General features: G+C 35.9%; 1 protein-coding gene across 8 annotated transcripts; it reads left to right on the top strand.

Annotated features, from left to right (window-relative positions):
- The first annotated feature begins 481 nt into the window (after nucleotides 1–481).
- LOC116304213 (ephrin type-A receptor 2) lies at nucleotides 482–22,919 on the top strand. Of its 8 annotated transcripts, none has more exons than XR_016119756.1 (12): nucleotides 707–1,160; nucleotides 1,229–1,512; nucleotides 10,485–10,561; nucleotides 13,028–13,670; nucleotides 14,498–14,650; nucleotides 14,878–15,216; nucleotides 15,695–15,829; nucleotides 17,047–17,065; nucleotides 17,172–17,214; nucleotides 17,453–17,843; nucleotides 19,366–19,474; nucleotides 21,352–22,919. XR_016119756.1 is itself a non-coding variant. In XM_089029780.1 (11 exons), the coding sequence occupies exons 2-11, from the start codon at nucleotides 1,428–1,430 to the stop codon at nucleotides 21,477–21,479; spliced, it is 1,902 nt and encodes a 633-aa protein (XP_088885906.1). In that variant the 5' UTR covers nucleotides 482–632; nucleotides 1,229–1,427; the 3' UTR covers nucleotides 21,480–22,919. The 8 variants fall into 8 exon arrangements, 5 of the variants coding, with proteins under 5 accessions (XP_088885906.1, XP_088885913.1, XP_088885902.1 ...); XR_016119755.1 differs by having other exon boundaries at nucleotides 17,453–18,107; XM_089029780.1 differs by lacking the exons at nucleotides 707–1,160; nucleotides 19,366–19,474 and adding an exon at nucleotides 482–632 and having other exon boundaries at nucleotides 17,453–17,732.
- Nucleotides 22,920–23,082: the final 163 nt, after the last annotated feature.

The raw sequence follows: 23,082 nt of genomic DNA, 5'->3' as shown, positions 1-23,082 counted from the left end.
CTCGCGACTTCGTCGCTCGCTCGCTGCACTCGCACGATTCGCGCTCCGCTCGAATCTAAAACAAAAAACCGGGAGACAAGAGAGGTCGACTTGGGGTAAGTCTAACCTTTAATTTTATGAAGAAACGGTAGATGAAAATTGATGATACATGTAATTGAGACGAACAACATTTTGACTCATGCAAACGTACACAAATGTTTTTCACTAAACCTGAAAAACTGTACAGTGTAATAAATGTGAAAGTAAGCTTAGATTTTTAAAAGGCCACATCTAAATAATAGTCATTCAGGTGATTGGGCAAAGGATTAACAAAAAAAACATATTTTGCTTTGCCAGATGGTCTATGACCTCGAAAAAAAACATCAACAAATATGGAACATTATAAAAAATTATGTTCTTGCTTGTCTAACACAGCCTTTTTGTTGTTTGCCTTTTTGAAAGCTTTGTCGCTTTTTGACGAAACATTTTATTGTATTTATAGGCCTAAACTGAACGCAGTAAGAATTGCTTGAGAGTAAGAAAGCCGTCTTCTGCCGCGGTGTCAGCCAAGAGTGAATTCGAAGCGCATGTGGAGGGACGAACTCGTTCAGCATAAGTCAAATCAAACGTTTACATTATTAAGTCACAACAAGGTAACCAATCAGAATACTTCTTATGCTATTTATTAAAGCACAATAGCCATATATTTCGGCATTTTTAATTTTCTTTGTAGTTCTTCAGCATGCAAATCTAACTACGCAGCTCGAGACAGCCGAGTCTTGACAGTCTTGACGCGATAAAACTCACCCTGCAAATACACCGCTTTTATAGATATCATACCATTGAGAGGAAGGATTAATTGTTAAATAGTAACGTCAAATCCTCAAAGAAATAGATGATGCAAAATATTTCAAAATGGTATCGTGCTGGATCGATGTATTTCCGGTTAATTACAAGGATAAAGGCTTCAGTTTCTGACGACCAATAATAGAGTCCTTTGGATAGTTTTAGATTACGGCAAACGTAAAGTGTCAAGCGTCAGTTGACCATTCAGGAAACTGAAATTCTTTAAAATTTGTGAAAAGGAATTGCAAAAATCTCCAAGTAGTAGATAAACAAAGGAAAGGTGATCTTCAGTAAACTGGAAAACCATAAAAACGTGGTCACGCTTGCCGTTTGCAGTAAGAAATAAACTTAAATCTATTTGGCATCAGGTAAACTGATTTAATTGTACTTCTCTTAACATCAGGTTTACCGCTAACTGCTAGGAATCAGGCCCTGAAACAAGCCCGAAAACACGGAAAAACTGAACATGGCGGCTCTTTCCGAAACATCTTCGTTGTCAGAAGCAGTTTGAGGTTTGCGGGGCTAGTAAGAACGTCGTGCTAAAGGTCTCTGTTTTTTGGAAGAAATCGTCAAGCCACCACCAGCTACAGGTCTATCCAAGAATGAGTTATAACTCCTTTAAATCGCCACTACTAATCGGCTTAATAATTCTTCTGCATTTCTGTGGATATGCATTATCAGACAAAGGTATGCTCAACAATTTTTATACTCATATAGGACTAAATCGCACGATCTCGAGTACGATTCGGAATTTATATAGGTACGAGTGATGTTTTGAAAGTTTTCAACATTGGACGAGCCTTTAGGAGAGTCCAATGTGAGAACTTTCAAACCAACAAGAGTATTTATCTATTCCCGATGGTACGAGAAGATCGTGTGATTAACTGATTTTTTGTTTATAATATACTCAAATTTTGCAAGGAACTTATTGGGACTTCTTGGCAATATAAGTACAATTTGGGATTTAATTGTACTCTTCTTGGGCAAGCAGAATCCGTACTGAGTTTTGTAAAGTGTGTTATTAGTATTAGTATTTCCGCCTTGTGAATTGTTCATGACCTTAGTTTCAGTTTAGTCGGTTACAACTTGTTTCAGCCGATTTAACTAAAAGTAATACAAACGCCCTGTTTTTACTGAAGGCTTCCCAAACGACTCGAACCAACTTGTTTTTTTTATCATGACTAGTCTTGACCAACATCAGCAATTTGCGGCTTTGATATTGAAAAATTACCTACTCGTTATTCATATGCAAGGAAAACTACACCATGCAAGTAGTATATTTCATTTGTTTATATACTGTATGATACTTCACAACGGGAAAAGGACCTCAAACTTGAAGAAGCGAAATGACATTTGCTTGAATCACAGCTTGTTGTACAACTTCCTCACGAAACTAAGTTCTTTCACGTCAAGCTTTCTAGAAATAAATATAACCGACAGTTGAATTACTGTCGTATGAGTCATTATCATTCAGGAAAACATAATATTTGGTCTAAAACGAAACATAAACCCCTGAAGGTCTCGAGTAATCTTGTTGTTATGTTTTTATCCACATGCTAAAACTGTGTGTTAGTTTTGTAACATGTTCAAATTTATCAACTGCTTCTTTTAGCATGAATCGAATTGAATTCATGTAATCTTCCTATTTTTTAACCCAAGATTAAAAAAGGATTGCTTTATCATGTTATCGTTGGTCCTGCTAAACTAACTTTCAAGGATTTGTTATGATTTCCTGTGGTATGAATTGTGGTTTTGATAATCATACATAAAGTCAAAAGTTCATTAGAACTTCAACAATATTTTCCTTCTTCGCTTTGAAATTGTCAGGTGATTAACCAAAAAGATGGAAAATTATTTTCAAAAATCTTCTAATGGTGAGCTGTTTTTCCACTTGAGCCTGCTATGAGATTTTTTGTTTGTTTTAAGAATCAATAAGGGAGGGTCGATATAGTGCTTGTTGGAGTCTCATTTGCATCTCATTTGCTTCTCATTTGCATGTATCAAAAGGAAACAATAAGGTCTCCAGTAACCCTTGCTAAATTGATTGGTTTTAGACTGATCCTGTTCTAAGAAGCGACGTACGTACATTTAGATAAAAAGAATATATGTATTTTAAGGACGGTGCCTGCTTTTGCTTGTGCAAACGCGCCGAAAGCAGAGTTTGTCACGCCGTTTTGTATGCTGTGTAACGCTTGTCACGCATTCGGTATAAGATTTATCCCTAATAATATTCTTTAAAAATTCGTATCTCTTAAAAACGCCTGGATACCCCTATTTTTTCTTCGTTTAAATGATAAAGTAAATGCTAAATTAGACTCGTGAAATAAAATGTATAAAAAATAATTGGTTTTGAAAATAATATGGACACAATCTCTATGCCAATGATCGAAAAATAGGGAGCACGAAGCTAAAAATTGATATATTTTTATAAAAATATAGCGAACTATCATACTCATGATAGTAGGGGTATACTAGTCAATAGTGTCAGTCATTTAAGACGATTTAAAATGGAAATTTATCAAAATGTTTTCCAAAAAAAAAAATAATAATAATTTTAGTGTTAGTAAAATAATGACGTCATCACTTTTTAACGATCTTTTAGCTTTTTTTATTATTTCTCTTAAATGCATGGTGGCCCCTACTTTTTTAACCAGAATTTAACAACTCTTTGATAGGTAAAAACAACCTACGTCGTCATTTAAAAAAATAATTCATTCTAAATTAGTAGGCACCGTCCTTAATCACACAGGCTGAAAGGATACAAAAATCCATTAACCATTTTCACATATCTTACGTTTACCAATTATCATCCTTAATGTACGGGACGAGGATTCTATATGGATTATTGTTTCGAATATTCAAATATTGTTCTGCTCATATTGTTTCAAAAAAGTTTAGTTCTCCATACGTGAAGTGCGTTGACTGTAAACAATTGAGCTCAGGTTAGTTTTGTGTTCATTTGTATGTGCACACCAAGATATTTTGCATGCTGAATAGGACAGAATAAGGTATTTGACGTACCAGGAATTGTGGTAAACCAGTTTTTTAATTTGCAGTAAACCAATAAATCATACTTTTAAATAATACAATGAAAATTTGTTGTTGAATATTTCATGTGACCAATGAAATAATTAAGGAAACTCCCTTGTTTTGCACTGCGCGTTTTTCTGCGCATGCAACTAGAAGCATGCAACTAACAAGTTTAGACATTTTTCTTTCGGAAACTAAATGAAAAACATATTCCAAACCGTTGGTTTTTTTTTTCCTTTCTTCCTAGCTCTTTTATGAGTAGAGAAATTGCGATTTTTATCTGACTAGCCCCAGTCTCCACTCGAAAATGTGTCAGTTTTCGACTATTTTGAGATGTTTTTTCAAGATAAAGTAAAAACGAGAATGGTGACCCCCAATTTTTACTTCAAATTTTTGATAAATGCGATGCATCTCATTATGTATCAAAATATGAAGAAAAGTTTATTGGATATATTTTGATTGGAATAATTGACATGTGCAAGACGCACATACCTGCATTTTTTACTAAAAGTTCAAATCATAGTGACCACAGTAAATCCGTGAAACTTTAGTAATACTAAATAACACAATTTCATGCAAATTCCATTGTTTTCTATTGTTTAACTAGCACTATTTTGTACTATTTAGTAATTAGTGTTTCACGGATTTACCGTGGTCACTCTAAGGCTAGTCATGCAACGACTTTGGTGGATTTAGTAGTATAGATTATCTATTAAATTTCGAGTTATAAGTGCATAGAGAACAACATGAGATCAAGGTAAGTTTAATATTCTAATTTGAAAATTTTACGAGTTTTTCAGCATAAGACAGCACAGATGCATTGCTTGGGCTGCCGGTGTATAAACGAAATCACAAATTCATCTCGCCAAAACGGGCTAGGCTGGCTCGCCTCCATATAAACAGCCCCTTACGAATTCGAAAAATTCCTATGAGTAGTATAGGCCGCACCGCACGGGCCGGACTTTTGACGGGGAAGGGGACGGGGACGGACGTGGAAGGACGGAGACATGAATTATTCATCAAATATTAGCATAAAACGACGGGGAGATTATTTTTTCGGGTTACCATGACGACCAATTGACGTCATGAGTTTATTGTTAGGCAAGCGTTTTGGACGGGGCAAAAGGACGAGCAGGACGGGGACATTAATAATTCATCAAATATTAGCATAAAACGACGGGGAGAGTATTGTTTCGAGTTACCATGACGACCAATTGACGTCATGAGTTTATTATTAGGCAAGAGTTTTGGACGAGTAGGACGTGTACATTAATTATTCATCATTAAAAAGACGAACACATCCATTGTTTATCAAACCATTACCATAAAATGACGAGCAGGTATTGTTTCGGGTTGCCATTTCGTCATAAGACTATTGTCAGACAAGTTTGGACAGGTCAGGGGATGCTAACAGACCGCACTATTGAAAGGTTTTGTATTGTCCGTCATCATAGCTCAGTAGCGGATAGAGTGATGTCAATCCAACTGATGGGTTGAACAAATCCTTGATAACATCCTTCCATAATTCTTCATAAAAACAAACACCAAAGTTGAGGAATCGTCCAAGCCTACATATCATTTTATGAATTATAATTTAGTGACTATTGTGTCGAAGACAATACAATGAATGACTCATAAAGAAGAAACAATACACCTTTTGCTGTTCATTAACCGAAAAGGAATATTCATTGAAGCGAAGAAGCATTGTCATTAGAGCGAACAGGCATACAATAAGGCGAACGGAGTCTCAAGAGTGCGATCGAACGTTCATTAAGAAATTTAGCATTGAATTTGACAATCATGAATATGTTTGCATGGGTTCATTAACGTTTTCAAACTTTCATTAGCGTTTTGGTGCCGACAATAAAATACAACACACATTCAATACAGCGTTTTGGACATTTATTTACGCAATACAATATAAGTATATTTTCCACTAGGAATTGTAGGATTTTAACTGTCTTTTCATTTTTTTTACAAGCCCTGAATATGATTTGATACAAATTTTAGGTATAGGCGCCGTTAGGTATAAATATCAAGTCAGTTCTGAGTTTTTTAATCCCTCTTTTTTGGATATTGCATTGTCTCAGCAAAGAAACCAAATATTAAATGAAGTCAGATAGCGTCTTGTGAGGGCCTTTGAAGATCCACAGAAATGCATAAAATGGTACAACCACATGCAAACATATCGTCCAAGATGTTTAAATAGAGAACACATTCAAGGATAAATTCACTTTTTTGTTTTTGAAAATGTACAATCGTAAAAGCACAATATAGGTAGGTCAACTTTATTTAAAACACGCTTGCCCCGACAACTTTTAGCTGATTTCCACAAGGGGCGTGTGGACTAAAAATAGAATTACATCAAAATATAAATATATATATATATATATATACAGCATAAGCTATTTATCTAACTATCTATAATATGCTTAAAATCTTATTATTTCAATTGTAATAATTATATGTATAAAGAGATTTCATGTATTTGATAAAGAAATAAAGAGGTCATGTATTTGTTATGGGTGGGAGCTCGAGTCCATTTTTTGGGAAAACGATTTAGTATTTTTCTGATTTCTACAGTCCTCAGTTAGTGAATTCCAAAGCTTAGCCCCATCATAACTAAAGCTTTTTTTCATGTATTCCGTTTTAGGGAATGGTAACTGTATACTTATGTTGTATTGCGTAAATACATCGCCAACTATTCCGGTCATGCGCCCGCGTGGAAATGCAGCGGTTTTTTACCCGTACTGACCGACGCACACTTCTTCCAGGCTTTTTGTTGGTTCACCTTCGAGGTAGTTTAGTAATTTAATACGTGGTCGTTTTCTACTTTTTGGGAGGGAATCAGGTGGGGTCAGTAGCAAAGAAGGTGGTTGTATCAAAGGAGAAGATGCCATGAAAGATGATGTAGGAGTCTCTGGCATTTGTGGTTCAGTGGAGAGTAACACAGGAGAGGCAGTGATAGGTGATAATGCGGGTGGAGGAAGGAAGTGAGAAGGTTCAGCAGGTAGCGGTGAACTCCTTGCGGGCTCGATAGATAATTGGTCTGATGGTGACTGAATTTCCGCAGCGAAGCTACTAAGGGATGTTGAATTACCTAATCCCACTGCACCTGAATTTATTTTGTCCCTAGTGTAACGCAGATAATTGTTCTGGAGTTGAACGTATTGCCTTTCTTTTTGACTTTTATCTTCATAAGGATCCTTGAGAAGGGTATTCATTTGATCTTTCAAGCTTTGAATTCTCGAAATCTCTGGGGGTAGTACAAGATTTTGTCTACCAAGGTAATGAAGCAATTCCTCAGGTACATTTTTCTTTTGCTCTTTCTTCTCTCCAGGGAAGACATTGGTTCTCAGTCTGCAGTCGTCTGGGGTGGTTGTCTTCAAGTCAATGAAGAGATATCCAAAAGGTCTACTCACGGCTTGTTCATATTTTTGCAGAAAATATTCAGTTTTTCCAGGATACATTTGCTTGGCTAGACTGAGAATTTGAAGTTTATCTCTTGGATTCTTGAATATATCCAAATAATGACAATTCAAACTAATGCCTCGAATAACTTTTCCTTGATAAAAAAAAGATATTCTGTACCGTGTAGATGACACTCAGGTTGCGATGATGCGATCCTTCAGTGAACAAGTTTAAAACTCGCTTATCATTCCAAGTTTCGGTCATCTGGTCATCGATCACTATAAGATTTCGTACATTTACATCAAAAAAGTGATCTTGATCCAGTTCCTGCGGAATACCTCTGATAAATTCAATGCCAGGCACGGTTCTTAACATTTCTAGATAAGCCGGTTGCCACTGGGAATAATAGTATACGGTACGCTGAGGTGGAGGGTTGATCATCACTTGCGCATGCTCCAACAAATGCTGTACCCAAAAGGGTTTTCCACATCCTGTAGTTCCTCCTACCATACAAGTAAATGGATGCTCCAAGTAAAAAGGGATACATGATTTTTCTGGCCTTGTGATTCCAGCTTGTGGAAAGGTCCGATCCTTGTGTTTTCTATTCATGTGTCTCTTTAGATTATCTTTTCTAGAAAACTGTGTTTGACACACTGAACATTCCATATCCATGTTACCTCGACGGTGACTTATAGCTAAATGCCATGAAACAAGTTCTTTCCTCACTAATATTCCTCCTCCTCCGCCTCCTCTCCTCCTTCTCATCTCCTCCTCCTCCTCTACTCCTCAAGTACGAGTTGTAGTATAATTACTTAGGGACCACCATTCCGGCATCATTCATTCATCTTGTCTCGTGTGGTAAAGAACAATCTTGGTTATCTTCGACTCTTGCACTGCCACATCCGAACAAGTTCATGCAATTATTCAAGTTAATTCATAATAATTTGCACAAATACTTCCCTATGTCAAAAGAAGAACGCAATCATCTGCGACCTTACCAAAAGTCAATCTATGATCTTCACAATCCTGATGTACCCTATAAGAAAATCCTGATGTACCCTATAAGAAAAAGAAACAAATTCTTGTACAAGAGGGGGGTGGATTCATTTCGGATTTACTGACTCCAGTTTTTACAGCGGGACTTTTGATTCTATAAATGGATAGTGATGTAGGCGCGGGCAGTCATTTGATTTAAGAAGCAGTTGGGGATACATCAACATGAAAAGAAAATTGGAATGGCGGGAACAAGAAGACGAAGAAGACAATGAAGAGTCCAATGATGAAGAAGAAAGTGAAGAAGAACCGATTATTCAGAATATTTTGCAAAATCTTTCGGATGGTGTTTCAGCGTCAGATGCCAAGGATCTTTTTCATAGCATGGCTTCAAAAAATATTGTGTTCTGGACACCAGGCGGTGAGCTTTTACGAAACCAGCGGCGCATACCTGTCACCAGTATTACAGACCTCTTAGATTATGTATTGTTGCCCTAAAATCTTGATGTTCTCAAACCTAGAGCCCTCAATTCGTTCCTGGAAGGATTGGCAGAATTGGGGATTAATAAGAAATGGATTCGAAACAAAAAAGTCTTAAGCGATTTAATGGAAAAAGAAGAACTTGAGGATAATAAAGAGCAATCCGATGAATCTGATAGTGAAGAATCAAGTAGCGAGGAGGAGGAGGACCGAAATTCTGAGACTAATGACTCTGAACAAGACCAGGGAGAGGTGGAAGAAGAAGAAAATGAGGAAAGTAAGACAGAAGATCCCTGTGTTTACTGTGGAAACAATGATGTCAAAGTGAACAGAATAGTGAAATGTCCACGATGTCTTTGGCACGAAAAGCTAGTAAATTTTCCTAGGTCAAGACACTGTAACATTTGTGAACATCCAAATTTGCATTTGCAGTCAATAGGAAAACGCTCAAAAGCGTGCTTACACGCTGCCATGGTTGTAACACTATACATCACCAATCACCCAGAAGTAACGAGCAAGAAACTTTTCATTTAAGTAGCGATGAAGAATGAGCATTGTATTTTTATATTAGTTTATAAATAAAGATGTTTTACAATTAGCAGCATTTATTATTTCTTCTTTATGAGTCATTCATTGTATTGTCTTCGACACAATAGTCACTAAATTATAATTCATAAAATGATATGTAGGCTTGGACGATTCCTCAACTTTGGTGTTTGTTTTTATGAAGAATTATGGAAGGATGTTATCAAGGATTTGCTCAACCCATCAGTTGGATTGACATCACTCTATCCGCTACTGAGCGGTCTGTTAGTATCCCCTGACCTGTCCAAACTTGTCTGACAATAGTCTTATGAAGTAATGGCAACCCGAAACAATACCTGCTCGTCATTTTATGGTAATGGTTTAATAAACAAATGGTGTGCTCGTCTTTTTAATGATGAATAATTAATGTACTCGTCCTACTCGTCCAAAACTCTTGCCTAACAATAAACTCATGACGTCAATTGGTCGTCATGGCAACCTAAAACAATACCTGCTCGTCATTTTATGCTAATATGTGATGAATAATTAATGTGCTCGTCCTGCTCGTCCTTCTGCTTGTCGAAAACGCTTGCCTAACAATAAACTCATGACGTCAATTGGTCGTCATGGTAACCCGAAACAATACTCTCCCTGTTCTTTTATGCTAATATTTGATGAATTATTAATGTCCCCGTCCTTCCCCGTCCCTCCCCGTCCTTCCCCATCCTTCACCGTCCTTCCCCGTCCTTCCCCGTCCCCTTCCCAGTCCAAAATCCGGCCCGTGCGGTGCGGCCTATACTACTCCTATGCACCTGTATCTCAACATCCGGGGACATTCCAGGATCTATCCTCTTTTGACGTCATCGTTCAGAAATGCGCGTCATATTCGAAAAGGATTGCTGTACAGCATGTCCTGCGTCTTACAACTTAAATTAGCCCATCAGTGCTACTGGGTAAATGCCGTTATAAATTTTAATGATGGAAAATTCGTGAATAGAGTTATTGACTCGTTTTTTAAATATGTATATTTTCATTTCATGGAAATAATCCATTTCATAAATTTTATTGACAAATTATAAACATTGGCAAAAAGAACAAATTTGTTTCTCGATTCAAGAACTCTATTCTCTTGAGAGAGAGAGACGATTGAAACCCAATTTAACCTCTTCTTGTAATAAACTTATAGCAATCTTGAAGTATATTTTTCTTTGATTTCACAGAATTCCTCCTAAGTAGGCCAGAAAATGGCTGGTTTACAGTCAGTAAGAAAATAGGCTCTCAATCTACAGGAGGAGGCGTAAGTTAAAAATGATTTCATGCTAACTGCGGTTTTCAATGCCACAGGTAATAGACTAACCACGGCTCTATGGTTCTTACACGCTGAAATTTGATTGATTTTTCGACGCTGCCGTCAATCAACAACAATTAAATCTGTGAATCAATTTTCCGTAAAATAGTGCTCAATACATCGATAGAAGTAGAGCAGAATATTTGTTTGAGAAGAAAAAGTCAAGGCAACATTTTTCCCGACAAGCCTGTTTCGTGAATTGCTTCACTCTTCAGGGGATTTAATGATAAGAATATTCGTTACTATCATTTATATTTACTATCATTTTTATTTACTAATTAATTATGTATACTTTTTCTATATAAATGATAGTAACGAATATTTTTATCATTAAATCCCCTGAAGAGTGAAGCAATTCACGAAACAGGCTTGTCGGGAAAAATGTTGCCTTGACTTTTTCTTCTCAAACAAATATATATATATCTATACAAATATCTAATGAGATGCAAGAAGATATCAAATGAGATGCAGAATTTAAAACATGCGTAAATACGATTGCTTAGCCACAGCATTTTGTGGAAAATATATTTTTAACTTGAGTTTGTGCAATACGTCTGTCTCTGATAAAATAGAAGATAAGTAAGACCAAATAAGTTACTTTTTAAGTTTTGCATCTCATTTGATATCTTGCATCTTATCAGATATATGTATAAATGTATATTACAACCTTTCTGCAATCAAGTGTACACCTACTTGCAAGAACGTTGTCATACAATATTAGAACATTAGTAATTTAGTGAGAAAGGAATACATTAAAAGACAAAGAAAAACGTTCAGCTTCAGTGATCTTCTTTTGTTTTTTAATATAATTCCTATCTCACTTAATCACTAATGTTCTATTTTCGTATGACAACGTTCTTGAAAGTACGTGTATATATGGTGGAGTTCAGATGTCTGCTCGATGAGCTGAGCAAGAATACTAGAAAAGGAGTCTCAAGTAGTTGAACAGCTGGGTCGAGATAAACTTCGAGATTTCAAAATCAAGATAAATGATATTATTGAGAAGTTAAAGAATTCATTGAAGAACAGGAGAGATAACAATTAAAGGAAATTCATTAATGGATCGAGCTCTTTACAAGAGGACATTGGTGATTCTCCTCGTGAATTGGATGGAAGATATCCAATGTTCATTATTATGGTCTGCGATTTTTTTTACAATGTTTTCCAAAAATTAACACGTCTAAATTCTGATTGACATTATGTTGCCTTTTCTAAGTGTGCGTTATATGTCCACCAACTTAGAAGGCACTTCTAACTCACAGGTTGAATTTGAATTTACCTTGTTGGATTTTGCAGAGGGCGTAAAATTGAAGAGGCCTGACAAACTTTACTCACAAGTTATGGCCAGGACTTAAAATAACGGTCGATCCGGTCGCTGGTCATGATCACGGGCCAAATTAGTTTTAGCTTAGTCATACCTCATTTCTGACTTAGCGTTACTGGTAAAAATGACCGGCAAAGCAAGAATGCAAAGGTCCCAGTTCTGGCCGGACGTTTTCCGATGTCTGACCGTAGTTTTAAACCCTGGTTATGGCTCGTTAGGAATGAGTGTCTGCTACATCAATTCTGATTCTCTCCTGTCACTCCCTTGACTATTTTTTCATTTCAATATATGATATTCAATGAAATTATATCTATTTTTCTCTATTACTGCAAAGTGATATCTTTGAATTTGAAGATATCACATGATATCTTCACACGTGAGGATATCTCTAACGGTAAGAATTATTAGAAATCGTATCAAATAATAAAGATCCACTAAAATCATTTGTATTTCAATAACAGATTACTAACATGAATTATGGCTTATCTTCTCATGTTGAGGTTATCTTAGAGTAAAGTCATTAAACCCTATAAACTCTCACATATTATATCTTTCTAGAGAGCTGTTTCTTGGCTTCACAGGCTCCGGCTCGTTAATAGCTAAAGAAACTAGAGAAAGCTACAGAGATGCCTGCGGAGGAGGCTAATTAAACCCGCGAAATAGATATTAGACTAACACACTTTGGTAGACTTTTAATTAAAATGCCATTGTTTTCTTTTGTGTCTATTTGACTATTACACGTTGGCTAATAATTCTTATTTTACTGGTTAAATGCCTTCACTCTAATCAAAGATTAGCTACTTTGTTTGGGTAAAATCACCTGGTTGATAAAAAAATTAAAATAAGACTCTATCATACTCACCAGGATCTGCCGAAGGGTAGAGTAGATACTAGTTAACAGACTAGTAAAAACTAGATTACAAGATATGAATGAGACTCAAACAATAAATCTTCTTCTTAGGGGAAGGACACAAGGTCTGAAATGGGAAAACATTACGCCTAACAGAGTATTGTCCAGGTTTTTTTCTCCTTATTTTCCTTGTAATACAGTAATTAAGTTTTTTTTTTTTTTTCTGGTCATTTTGTTGCAGTGGTTTGCTTACGAAAAAAACCTATACTCGGTATGTGACAGCTCCACGAACGTCGGAGAACCAAAAAACTGGTTACGAACTAACTTCATTGATCTCAAAGATGCTATATTGATTGACATTGTCGTTAATTATACAATGCGCAAATGCCGATCGGGCCAAAAGTACTGCAAAGAGTATTTTAAACTATACGGGTATCAAACATCAAACACTGCACCAAAACCAAACCCTTTGGAAACACCATTTGACTTGCTTGCTCAGGCCTTGCCAACAAATGTACCCGATCGACAAACAGGAGCTAAGGATTATAATATGTTAAAAGTTTCTTTAAAGACAAAAAGTAAAGGATTATACCTTGCGCTTTACGATGAAGGAGCCTGCTTGAGTCTGCTAGGTCTTCTTGTTTCATTCAATTACTGCCCAGAAAACGGAACAAATCTTGTGACTTTTGTAAAAACTGCATCGCCATTAAACAATTCAAAAGTTAACCAAGTTGAAGGAAAGTGTACAGATAAACATTCAAGGAACACTTCTGTTCTGATGGCTGCTTGCATGAGCGATGGCAATTGGAAGATGAATGATAGTGTGGGATGTTTGTGTCAGCCAGTATACGAATACTCTGAAAATCCAGAACCACATTGTAAAAGTAAGAATGACATTGTTTACATATGATTAATTAATATTAAATTATTACTAGTATTTGATTCGCTAGTAAATAAAGTGTGCCTATAATTTTTCTTCAATAAAGTAAACAAGAATTAATAGCATGGAAAATCTTAGTGAAGGTTGATTAAATTTAAAAAATTATCAATATACATACTCAGGAATTTAAAAAAATCGTTTTAAATCGGACCTTTAAAACTTTTAACCCTTTTTTATCAGATACCTGGAGTCCAATCTCTCCTTCATTAAGTCATCACCTTTGAAATAATTTGCCAGGCGTATTTGCAAACTTGAAATTTACCACATATATATATAGGCGTACTCCCTTCTATGATGATTGTCAAAATTATTTTTCCTTAAGAAATTCTTAATTAATAAAAATGTTATATTTTTATGGAGAAAATTGTGACCACAAACAATTTTTGAATAGATCATGTGCTTCACACTACCACTACATTTAATACTCATGCGTTCGACACTCAACTTACGTACATGTTGATTTTTATGGAGGGAGAATAAACAGAGAACAGGGAGAAAATCGTTCATGGCAAGGGAGAGAATGACACATCAAACAAAGTTTACTGCTACTTTCAAATAATGAGTGTACAACTCTCAGCTCACATACAATCTTAATGGAGAGAAGAAAAACTGAAGAACTCGGAGAAGAAATCCTTGTGGCAAGGAAGAGAACAACACACTTAACGAATTTATCAATTGCATAATTTTAGTTTTGATGATTAATAATTGAAATCATTATATTTTTATTGATGAACTGATCTTATTTTTCCGCTTTGCAACTATTATTTTTAGGATGTGTTTCTGGGAAATATAAAAATGAAATGAGCAACACACAGTGCCAGTCCTGTCCAGAGAATTCTGCACCTGATACAAATCATAAGAGTTGTGTTTGTCAAGATGGGTTTTACAAGTTGAAGAACTCTCCAATTTCTTTCCCATGTGAAGGTATTTCATAGTAAATAGGTAAATATAGGTATGCATTATGTATTAAAATACCACAGTTACGGAGAGCATGACAGTTTCGGAATGACTATGACAATGATCCTTGTCCATTCTGCTTCACCGCGGTGTGGTGGATTGGGGGAAAAGGTGCAGTTTTATGTTTTTCAAGTCAATTTTAAGATTTCTTTCCCTCCAAAACAACTTGAAAACGTTTTTCTTCTTTAAAACAGCTTTGCCAAACGGTCCGTCATTTGTCAATGCTACGACATTGAATTCAAATGCCGTTCTAATAACCTGGGCTGCCATTAAGAACATTAACACATCTTTCACCTATTCCATTGACTGTTTTTGGTGTAAGTATGAATGGGGTAACAACTGTGCTGAGGAATGTGGAGATAATATTGTGTATTATCCTGCGAAAGATGGTTTTAAAACTACATGGGCAACAGTATCTGGGCTTCCGTCAGAAGGAAACTTCCTGTTCAAGGTGTATGTCGTGATGAAGATTAATTCAGCCGTCAGCAGAAGTCTGTGGAAATATACGGGAGTTTATGGAAAAACCAAAAAAGGCATGTTATCCTTAAATACTGTCCTTTCGTCGCGTAAAAAAAATGGCTTATTAACCAAAAGAATTATTAGAACAATTTTGCGAAAAGCTCATGTTTTCTAGAATTTCGATTGGCTGATTTCTTTCTCGCGCGAGATATGATTGGTCTGGCAGTGCCGTGACTTTGGCGTCACCGTGTCCGCGCAGTGTTCATGTCGTGTTTCGATTATCTGATTGGATGGAGAATACATATCGCAATGCGATTTATCCGGGGTGTGTCTTGCCGCGTCTCGACCGCGTTCGTGCCGTGAGCTTTTCACAGTCATTTCTATTGGTGTGTAGTGGTGTTGGTGTGAGTGGTGTTGATGATGATTACTGATTTATGTCCTATACAAACAGTGGTTGAGTTTTCTATAACATAGTTGTTTGTCTTTGTTTTTGTTTTGTTTATATTGTTGTTTATTTGTCCGTCTGATGTGTCTTGTGTTTACTGTCTATAGCATCTTTCCCCCGTCCACCAGCTGGCGACGCAATTAATGGAATACTTGCTGGTGTTGTAGTAGTTGCAGGCCTTGTTATTGCAGGCCTGGTCATAGCCTTATTACTTGTATGCCGCAGAAAGTCGTCCAAGAAAGGTAATAAAAAACTAAGAGAAGATTGCTTCTCCCTTAGAGCTGAAATATGCAGCCTTTTTCCTCTTTTTGAGATCATTTAGAAATTCAGGCATCTATTGGTTTTGCCTCCGGCGATTAAATTTTTACTAGCGCAGGCAATATTGCGTAAGTGATGGGGGACAAACCCTGAAAACATACTTTGTATGGAGGGTTGGGGTGCAGAAATGTGTGTGGTCGTTTGTAGGACAACATATTTATGCCGCCTGTGCACCGCGAGGACTAAACTTTTGTACTATACACAGTTGCATTGTTTCTGCTTAATATATCTATATTTGAAGATTTAAGTGCTTATAAGCCTTTACACAATATTTTCAGAATTGATTCTTTAAAAAGTGAATAGTTGATTGTAAAATAATTTGTCATTTGAATGTCGGGTCTTTGAGATACGAATAGAAGGTTTATATTTCCAATATGTTAATGACTATGACGTAACATAAGGGATTTGAGTCATTTTGTGGAAAATTTTGATATTGAACGCTGGACATTTTTTGAGAACAAATTTTTGAGAGCCTTTACGTGAGTCACGAGTATAAGGGTGATGTTTTTGAAAAACTGTATTCCAGAACGAGTGCAGTGTTGTATATTAAATGATCCCTTATATGTTACGTCATAGTCATTAACATATTGGGAATATAAACCTTCGTATCTCAAAGACCCGACATTCAAATGACGAAATATTTTCACAATCAACTACTGTATCCACTATTTATTTTCACCCCTAAAGCAGCCATGAAACGAGTACGCGCAGAATGTTATCATGACTTTCTGGGTGAGATTCCTAGGTGAGAAGCATTATGAATACCCCCGGGTCGGCAGTTGCCTATTTAAGCGAGAAAATCCAATGTTTCGACCTCATTTGCTCAGGTTCGCTATTGACCCCACCCACCTCCCCTTCGGCGACGTTTCTCGATTATAACAGTTCAGTCCAGTCAGTTCAGCTTAAACACAGCCGCGGCAAAACTCGTGTTCCAAAATTCAACCGCGTCTATGAGGTGGATGGCTGCTTTGGCGATGAAAATTATGTACTAAAGAATCAATTCTAAAAATATTGTGTAAAGGCATACGAGCACTTCACGATTAAATACTAGTTAGTCAGCAAATTCTTTAACCTAAAAGTAATTTTATTCATTTAAAAAAAATTGATGAACGCGAATTTTCTTTCTTTTCTTGTATTATAGAAAAAGGAACAGGAAGAAGGTATTTGTTTGTTTATTTAATTACTAAATTCGTTTGTTTGTTTATTATTTTCGTTCGTTTTTACGCATCAATTGTTTCCTTGTTTGCATTCATATTGTTACTTTAGAAAGTTGTCAAGCGTGCAAGACAAGAATCTCGAAGCTTATGAGGTAATCTGCTTTTCCTTAAATATGGTTGACATTTTGTGATCAAACCTGGACCAAATGAAAGTTGCCAGTCAGATACGTGGCTAAAGTCATATAACATCCAAATATTGTATTAACTGATTTTTTTTGTATGTATTTTGTAACATTCTCAATATTTTATAACGATTTTCTCAATTCAGATTCCAAAAATATATATTCACTTGCCTCTATAAAATAACAAATGAATTGTAATAATGTTTAGATTGCCCATCCAATGGAGGACAGCTCACATGTCATAACAGCACCAACAGCTCCAATGCTAAAGACTGAAGAAGACCTTTATGAAACGATGGATGAAAATATAGATGAAGGAACAGCTGCAATAGCAGCAAATGTGAAACCTGCCCGTGGCCCTTCTGACGGCGCACAAAGTGAAGTACCTTTATTACCACAGCATTACCAAGAGCTTCAAAGGGAGGCACCTAACGCGACACCCCTGTATGAGCCTCTCGATCGCAAGCACAGGGACTTTGGTAACAAAGGTATTCTGGCTTCAGAAAGTCCAAAAGCATACCAAGAACTACAGAAGAGTGTATTAGATAAAGAATACCAGCCATTGAAACGTTACAAGGATACCGAGAGTAAAGTTTGATGTAATAACTCTGCAGTTTAAATAATTTCCCTAAAGCCACCAAATTAAACTAACGTTCTTAAATTTTAATGTTAAAATTGCTGAAGCACTAACACGTGCCAACATCAATTCATAGCTGAGTCTTTTTACTAATTGTTCTAAGGTAAAAACGCTGCCAATTGAATGGGAATAGATATTCTTAAGAGTGTGTCCACTTAAAACCAGGCAGGGGGTGCTACATGTATGGGGGACGTTCACCGATTTTGTTGAAACTTCTGGTGTCTTGGTGAGTTGTTTACTATCCTAGACTATACTTAGAAGTGAGATCTGTCTTAAGTTATTTTTGAAAAAGGTATAACACTGAGTTGTTTATATCGATCAGTAATAGAGTTCCAAAAAACAGCACCATTATATCTTAAACAAATAAATTTACCATGATTGATTAAGGTGGCTCCATGGGGTTTTATCCGCGCGCTACCTTCCAACTTCAAATCGCAAATACGCGACAGCAAACAATCCAATATTCAGAATTTTTTTAGACGTTTCAAGGAAAATATGAAATTTTTGATGAAGTTTTTGTTCTTAATCAAAAGAAGTTGGTAAATCACTTTGGAATACTAGGTAAAAATTGTATAGAAATCGTACCATTTGACCTTTCAAAATATTAGGTCCACTTAACTTGGCTCTGAACTGTATTTTTGGACTATTAGCCGTGGTTACACTTCTTTGATTTGGTTTCCCATGGTAAATTTGTCTTGGTCGAATTTCCGTGGAGTTTTAACTTACCTCGTTGACAGCGGTTACACACAGATCAATTTTTCCGAGGTGAATTGTTAACCTGTTGACCTCGACATTTAGCGCGCAAATGGAATGTTTTGCCGTGATATATCGCTGTTCATGGATATCTCTCGAGATTTAGCAGTTAAGTTTTCGTTTCTGATGCTGTTATGCCACCGAACTGGATCATACCTACCTATAGTGCTGCAGTACTTCAGAAGGAGGTCAAGACGAAGGCGAGACTGAAATGCTCAATTTTCTTGGCATGTTAGTAGGTTTCATTTACCTCCGACAACTTCGTCGTAGACAACTACTTGTTAGAGCACCTAGAAGCGTTTGGGTTCTTCCCAGACCACAGAATTGGTTTCAAGAAATCCTAAACAGCAGATGCCTTAATAACTGGAGGAAGGAAAACTTCAGAGTATCTCGAGAGACGTTTGAGTATATTTGTCAGCTCGTTGGACCAGCACAGCATGTGATTTCCTGGATTATCCTGACAACGCCCTGTGATTGGTTGTTTTACCTTGTGACACAGAAAAACCTAGCTTATTTAGCTGGTTAAATGCCATGAGCGGCTTTTTTGTTCTTTTTGACGTATCTATGGTGATTCACCACGGTGAATTTACCTTGGGAAATGTCGGTTGCACTCAAAAATCATTTTACCGCGGGGTTTCAGACGTTTTATCATGGGAAATGGCCCAAGCGTAACATGCTAATTAACATGCTTGTAAATTCAAATCTACTCATTGAATTTTTAAAAAATTTAGTTAACATTCATTGACTGGCTCGTACAGCACATTGGAATTCACGCGAATGTGATAAAAGAGGACAATAGCGATGAAAAACCAAATAAACAAGGGCTAAAGAGAATCGTCGGTAAGAGCATGATACCAAATGCACTCATTTCTTGACCCTCTTGTATCACACTCTCGAGATTAATTCCCCATTCCCATAACGGTAATGATTGCGTTCATGACCACTCTCTTGTACTCGATCATCGGCTGTATTCCAATCCTACGCGCGCGGCTATCTTTGGAAGTGGTGGTAGGGAGCTATATATCACATTGTTTTCTTTAAAAATCTTTATACAGGTGAATACCAAAACCAAAACAATGTCAAACAATGTTAAACAATGTCAAAAATGACTTTTTTCTCAATTTCTAGCTTTTCAAGGTTTTTTCAGTTGTATCCCAAACCTGCTATTGGCATAGTAATGCATTTCTCTATATAAGCACTTTGCAGCATTGAAAATAGAAAAGTCTTTCTGAAATTTTTGTGTTAAGTCATTATGTGTAAAGGCCTTCACTATTTTGACTGCAGAGGCCTTGACATGTGAATTGTCCTCAGTGTTTATTTTACAAAAGTAAAGAGCCAAAGAAGATAGATTTTCCATCTACCATGCATTTACAAATGTATATATATATAGTTTAAAAGGTATACTGTTGAGAAGACCATATAGAAAATAGAAAAAATATATATAGAAAAATTCCTGAACTCAGTTGGGCAGTTCTGAGGTTTTTCATGAAAATGTTCACTTGCAAAAAACCAATTATATATATTCATGTTAGCAGCTAGATATTTATTCTTTACAATGCTTCATAAGTATACCTTATGTATTAATCTTAAAATTCCATTGTTTTGGTACATAAGATCAGTAGATTAGATGTTTCTTGGGAGTGTGGTTATATCCTAGTCAAATTTAAAATTTAAAACTTAAAAAATTTAAAACTTTAAAATGGAAGTATACATTTTGTGTGACTCTAAGTCAATGTTATTTCTTTTCAGTTCCAGATTTTATTTCTTGAAACAACTCATATATTGACTATATATTAAGCTCTTTTGGAATAGATCATTGGTTAACTACAGACGTGAGATATAATTGTGTTTCATTTATTATATTTGTCAGAATGATGATATCATTTGGAATAAATAGAAAAAAGAGTTACAGTCACCTTTCACAATGCATTAATCAGTTTTGATTGCATGGAGTATTACAGTTTACGAGAGGCTAAAAAAGGAGACTTTCTTTTTTTAAAAAAGGTTTACTTTCAAAACAAAACAAACAAAAATAAATAAAATAAAATAAAGCTTTAACTAGTCCTAGACCTAAATCTGAAATGCTCCTAATGAGTGATAAGAGTGTGAGCATGAGTCCTCTTTGTACTAACTGAAATTTTTTTTGAAATATTTTAAAAATATAAAAAGGAATTTAGAGGTTTATCCCATTGTATGTGTATAAATTATTGACAAACTTTAATTTTATGCTTGTTCTGATTCCATAGCATCATCTTCTGTCTTACCAATAATGCAGAATAGATTAATGCTAATAGTAGAAATATCCAGTAACCACCTTTGTGGCATGATTAATATTTAAGATAATTTTATATAAAAAAAGGCTAAACTAATTAAGTGATCGACTTGTTTTGTATTCACGTTATGAAAATAAGTAAACTCGAAAAAAAATTTATTGAATAGGTCATTTTGGAAGCAACAAGACATTTTTTATTTATTTACCTTCTGAAGTGAAACCTAGCTGTGTTTACTATTATTTTATATATGAAAAATTAATACACTCGAAACTTAAAAATAAAAAAGTTATCTCAACAAAAAGAAATTGCCAGTTTCGATATTTAGTAGAAGAAACAATAACAAACATTTTCACAAAGCTAGAAGTTTAATTGTGTTGATCTAGTGGCGGAAAATTATTTATGACCAATGAATCAACCAATCACACTTCTTTATTTCCTTTCAAGGGAAAGATTGGACCAATCAGCACAAGTTTCGCCTGTTACCTGGTCAACATGTACGAAAGATCATGTGTAATAAAACAAGAACTTCAGTGACAGAAAGCATCGTTCCTCGACATCGTTTAGGAATATAGTACTAGTGGTCTTAGATACGGCTTTGGAGGAGAATAAAAGCATTTAGTAAAAACATTTCAATTCGTTCAACTCAACTGTGTCTAATCATGAAGGATTTCCAAGAGAACCAACCAATTACACTCGACGAAAAAATGGATTTGTCATGTAGGCAAACATATAGACAAATATATGGGCAAATATCATATTTGACTAATAGTAGACAATATTTGCCCAATGACTGTATATGATATGTACTTACACATTTATCCCATGGGCACAGATGGTAAAGTCCGTATGGCCCAGTAAAATCCCAAACGGCAAATATATAGCAGATATCATATCATCCATACATTTACCCGGTAGTAAATGTGAATGCTCATTTGATATGTGCACGTATTTGCCCAGCCCGTATATGTGTTTTATGCCTTACGTATACCCTGTGTTTCCCCAGCCCGTATATGTGTTTTATGCCTTACGTATACCCTGTGTTTCCCCAGGCCGTATATGTGATTTATGCCTTACATATACCCTGTGTTTCCCCAGGCCGTATATGTGATTTATGCCTTACATTTACCCTGTATTTTCCCAGGCCGTATATGTGATTAATGCCTTACATATAGCCTGTGTTTGCCCAGGCCGTATATGTGATTAATGCCTTACATATACCCTGTCTTTGCCCAGGCCGTATATGTGATTAATGCCTTACATATACCCTGTATTTTCCAAGGTCGTATATGTGATTTATGCCTTACATATAACCTGTGTTTGCCCAGGCTGTATATGTGATTAATGCCTTACGTATACCCTGTCTTTGCCCAGGCCGTATATGTGATTAATGCCTTACATATACCCTGTATTTTCCAAGGTCGTATATGTGATTTATGCCTTACATATAACCTGTGTTTGCCCAGGCCGTATATGTGATTAATGCCTTACGTATACCCTGTCTTTGCCCAGGTCGTATATGTGATTAATGCCTTACATATACCCTGTATTTTTCCAGGCCGTATATGTGATTTATGCCTTACATACACCATGCGATATGCTCTGACCGTATATGTGATTAATGCCCCCTTAATGCCTTAGATGTACCAGCGCATCTTAGCCATATTTGCTCAGTTGAATTATGCTCATCATATTTGCTAAATTTAACTATGTTATCAGTCTTCAGCTATTGTCACTTATGGCAGGCCAAAAAAAAATAGAAACGATATATATCGTGACAACCACCTCATACTTTAAACATAGCTAACCTATACTAAGAAGCAGGAAAAAAGACATAAATCATACTGAAACATTTTTATTGTGAATTTCCTTTTCTTGACGACTGATTAACTATGAACAATTTGTTAACTACAACTAATTGAAAATGCTAGTTCTGTAAATTAATTATAGGTGTTTGATTCATCTTGTGACAGAATTTGTGAAAGAAGATCATAATATATTTAGTTGTCAATCGATCTGTGGCTTATGTACGATTCTTTTTAGATATTCTGTAGTAGTACACTTCATTTATAACTGCAAAAATTTAATTAAGGACACCGAACGTGGTTGGGTTTCTACGAGTTTTATGAATTAAATCTTGTGTCACTGTTCCTCCGTTCCTTTGGCCTGATTTCTAGG

Source organism: Actinia tenebrosa, unplaced genomic scaffold, assembly GCF_029948245.1.
Source record: "Actinia tenebrosa isolate PJP-AT-01 unplaced genomic scaffold, QUT_ActTen_1.0 PGA_scaffold0__85_contigs__length_37466705, whole genome shotgun sequence".
In the NCBI taxonomy this organism is placed as follows: domain Eukaryota; kingdom Metazoa; phylum Cnidaria; class Anthozoa; order Actiniaria; family Actiniidae; genus Actinia; species Actinia tenebrosa.
This window is presented reverse-complemented; position numbering and strand designations above follow the sequence as displayed.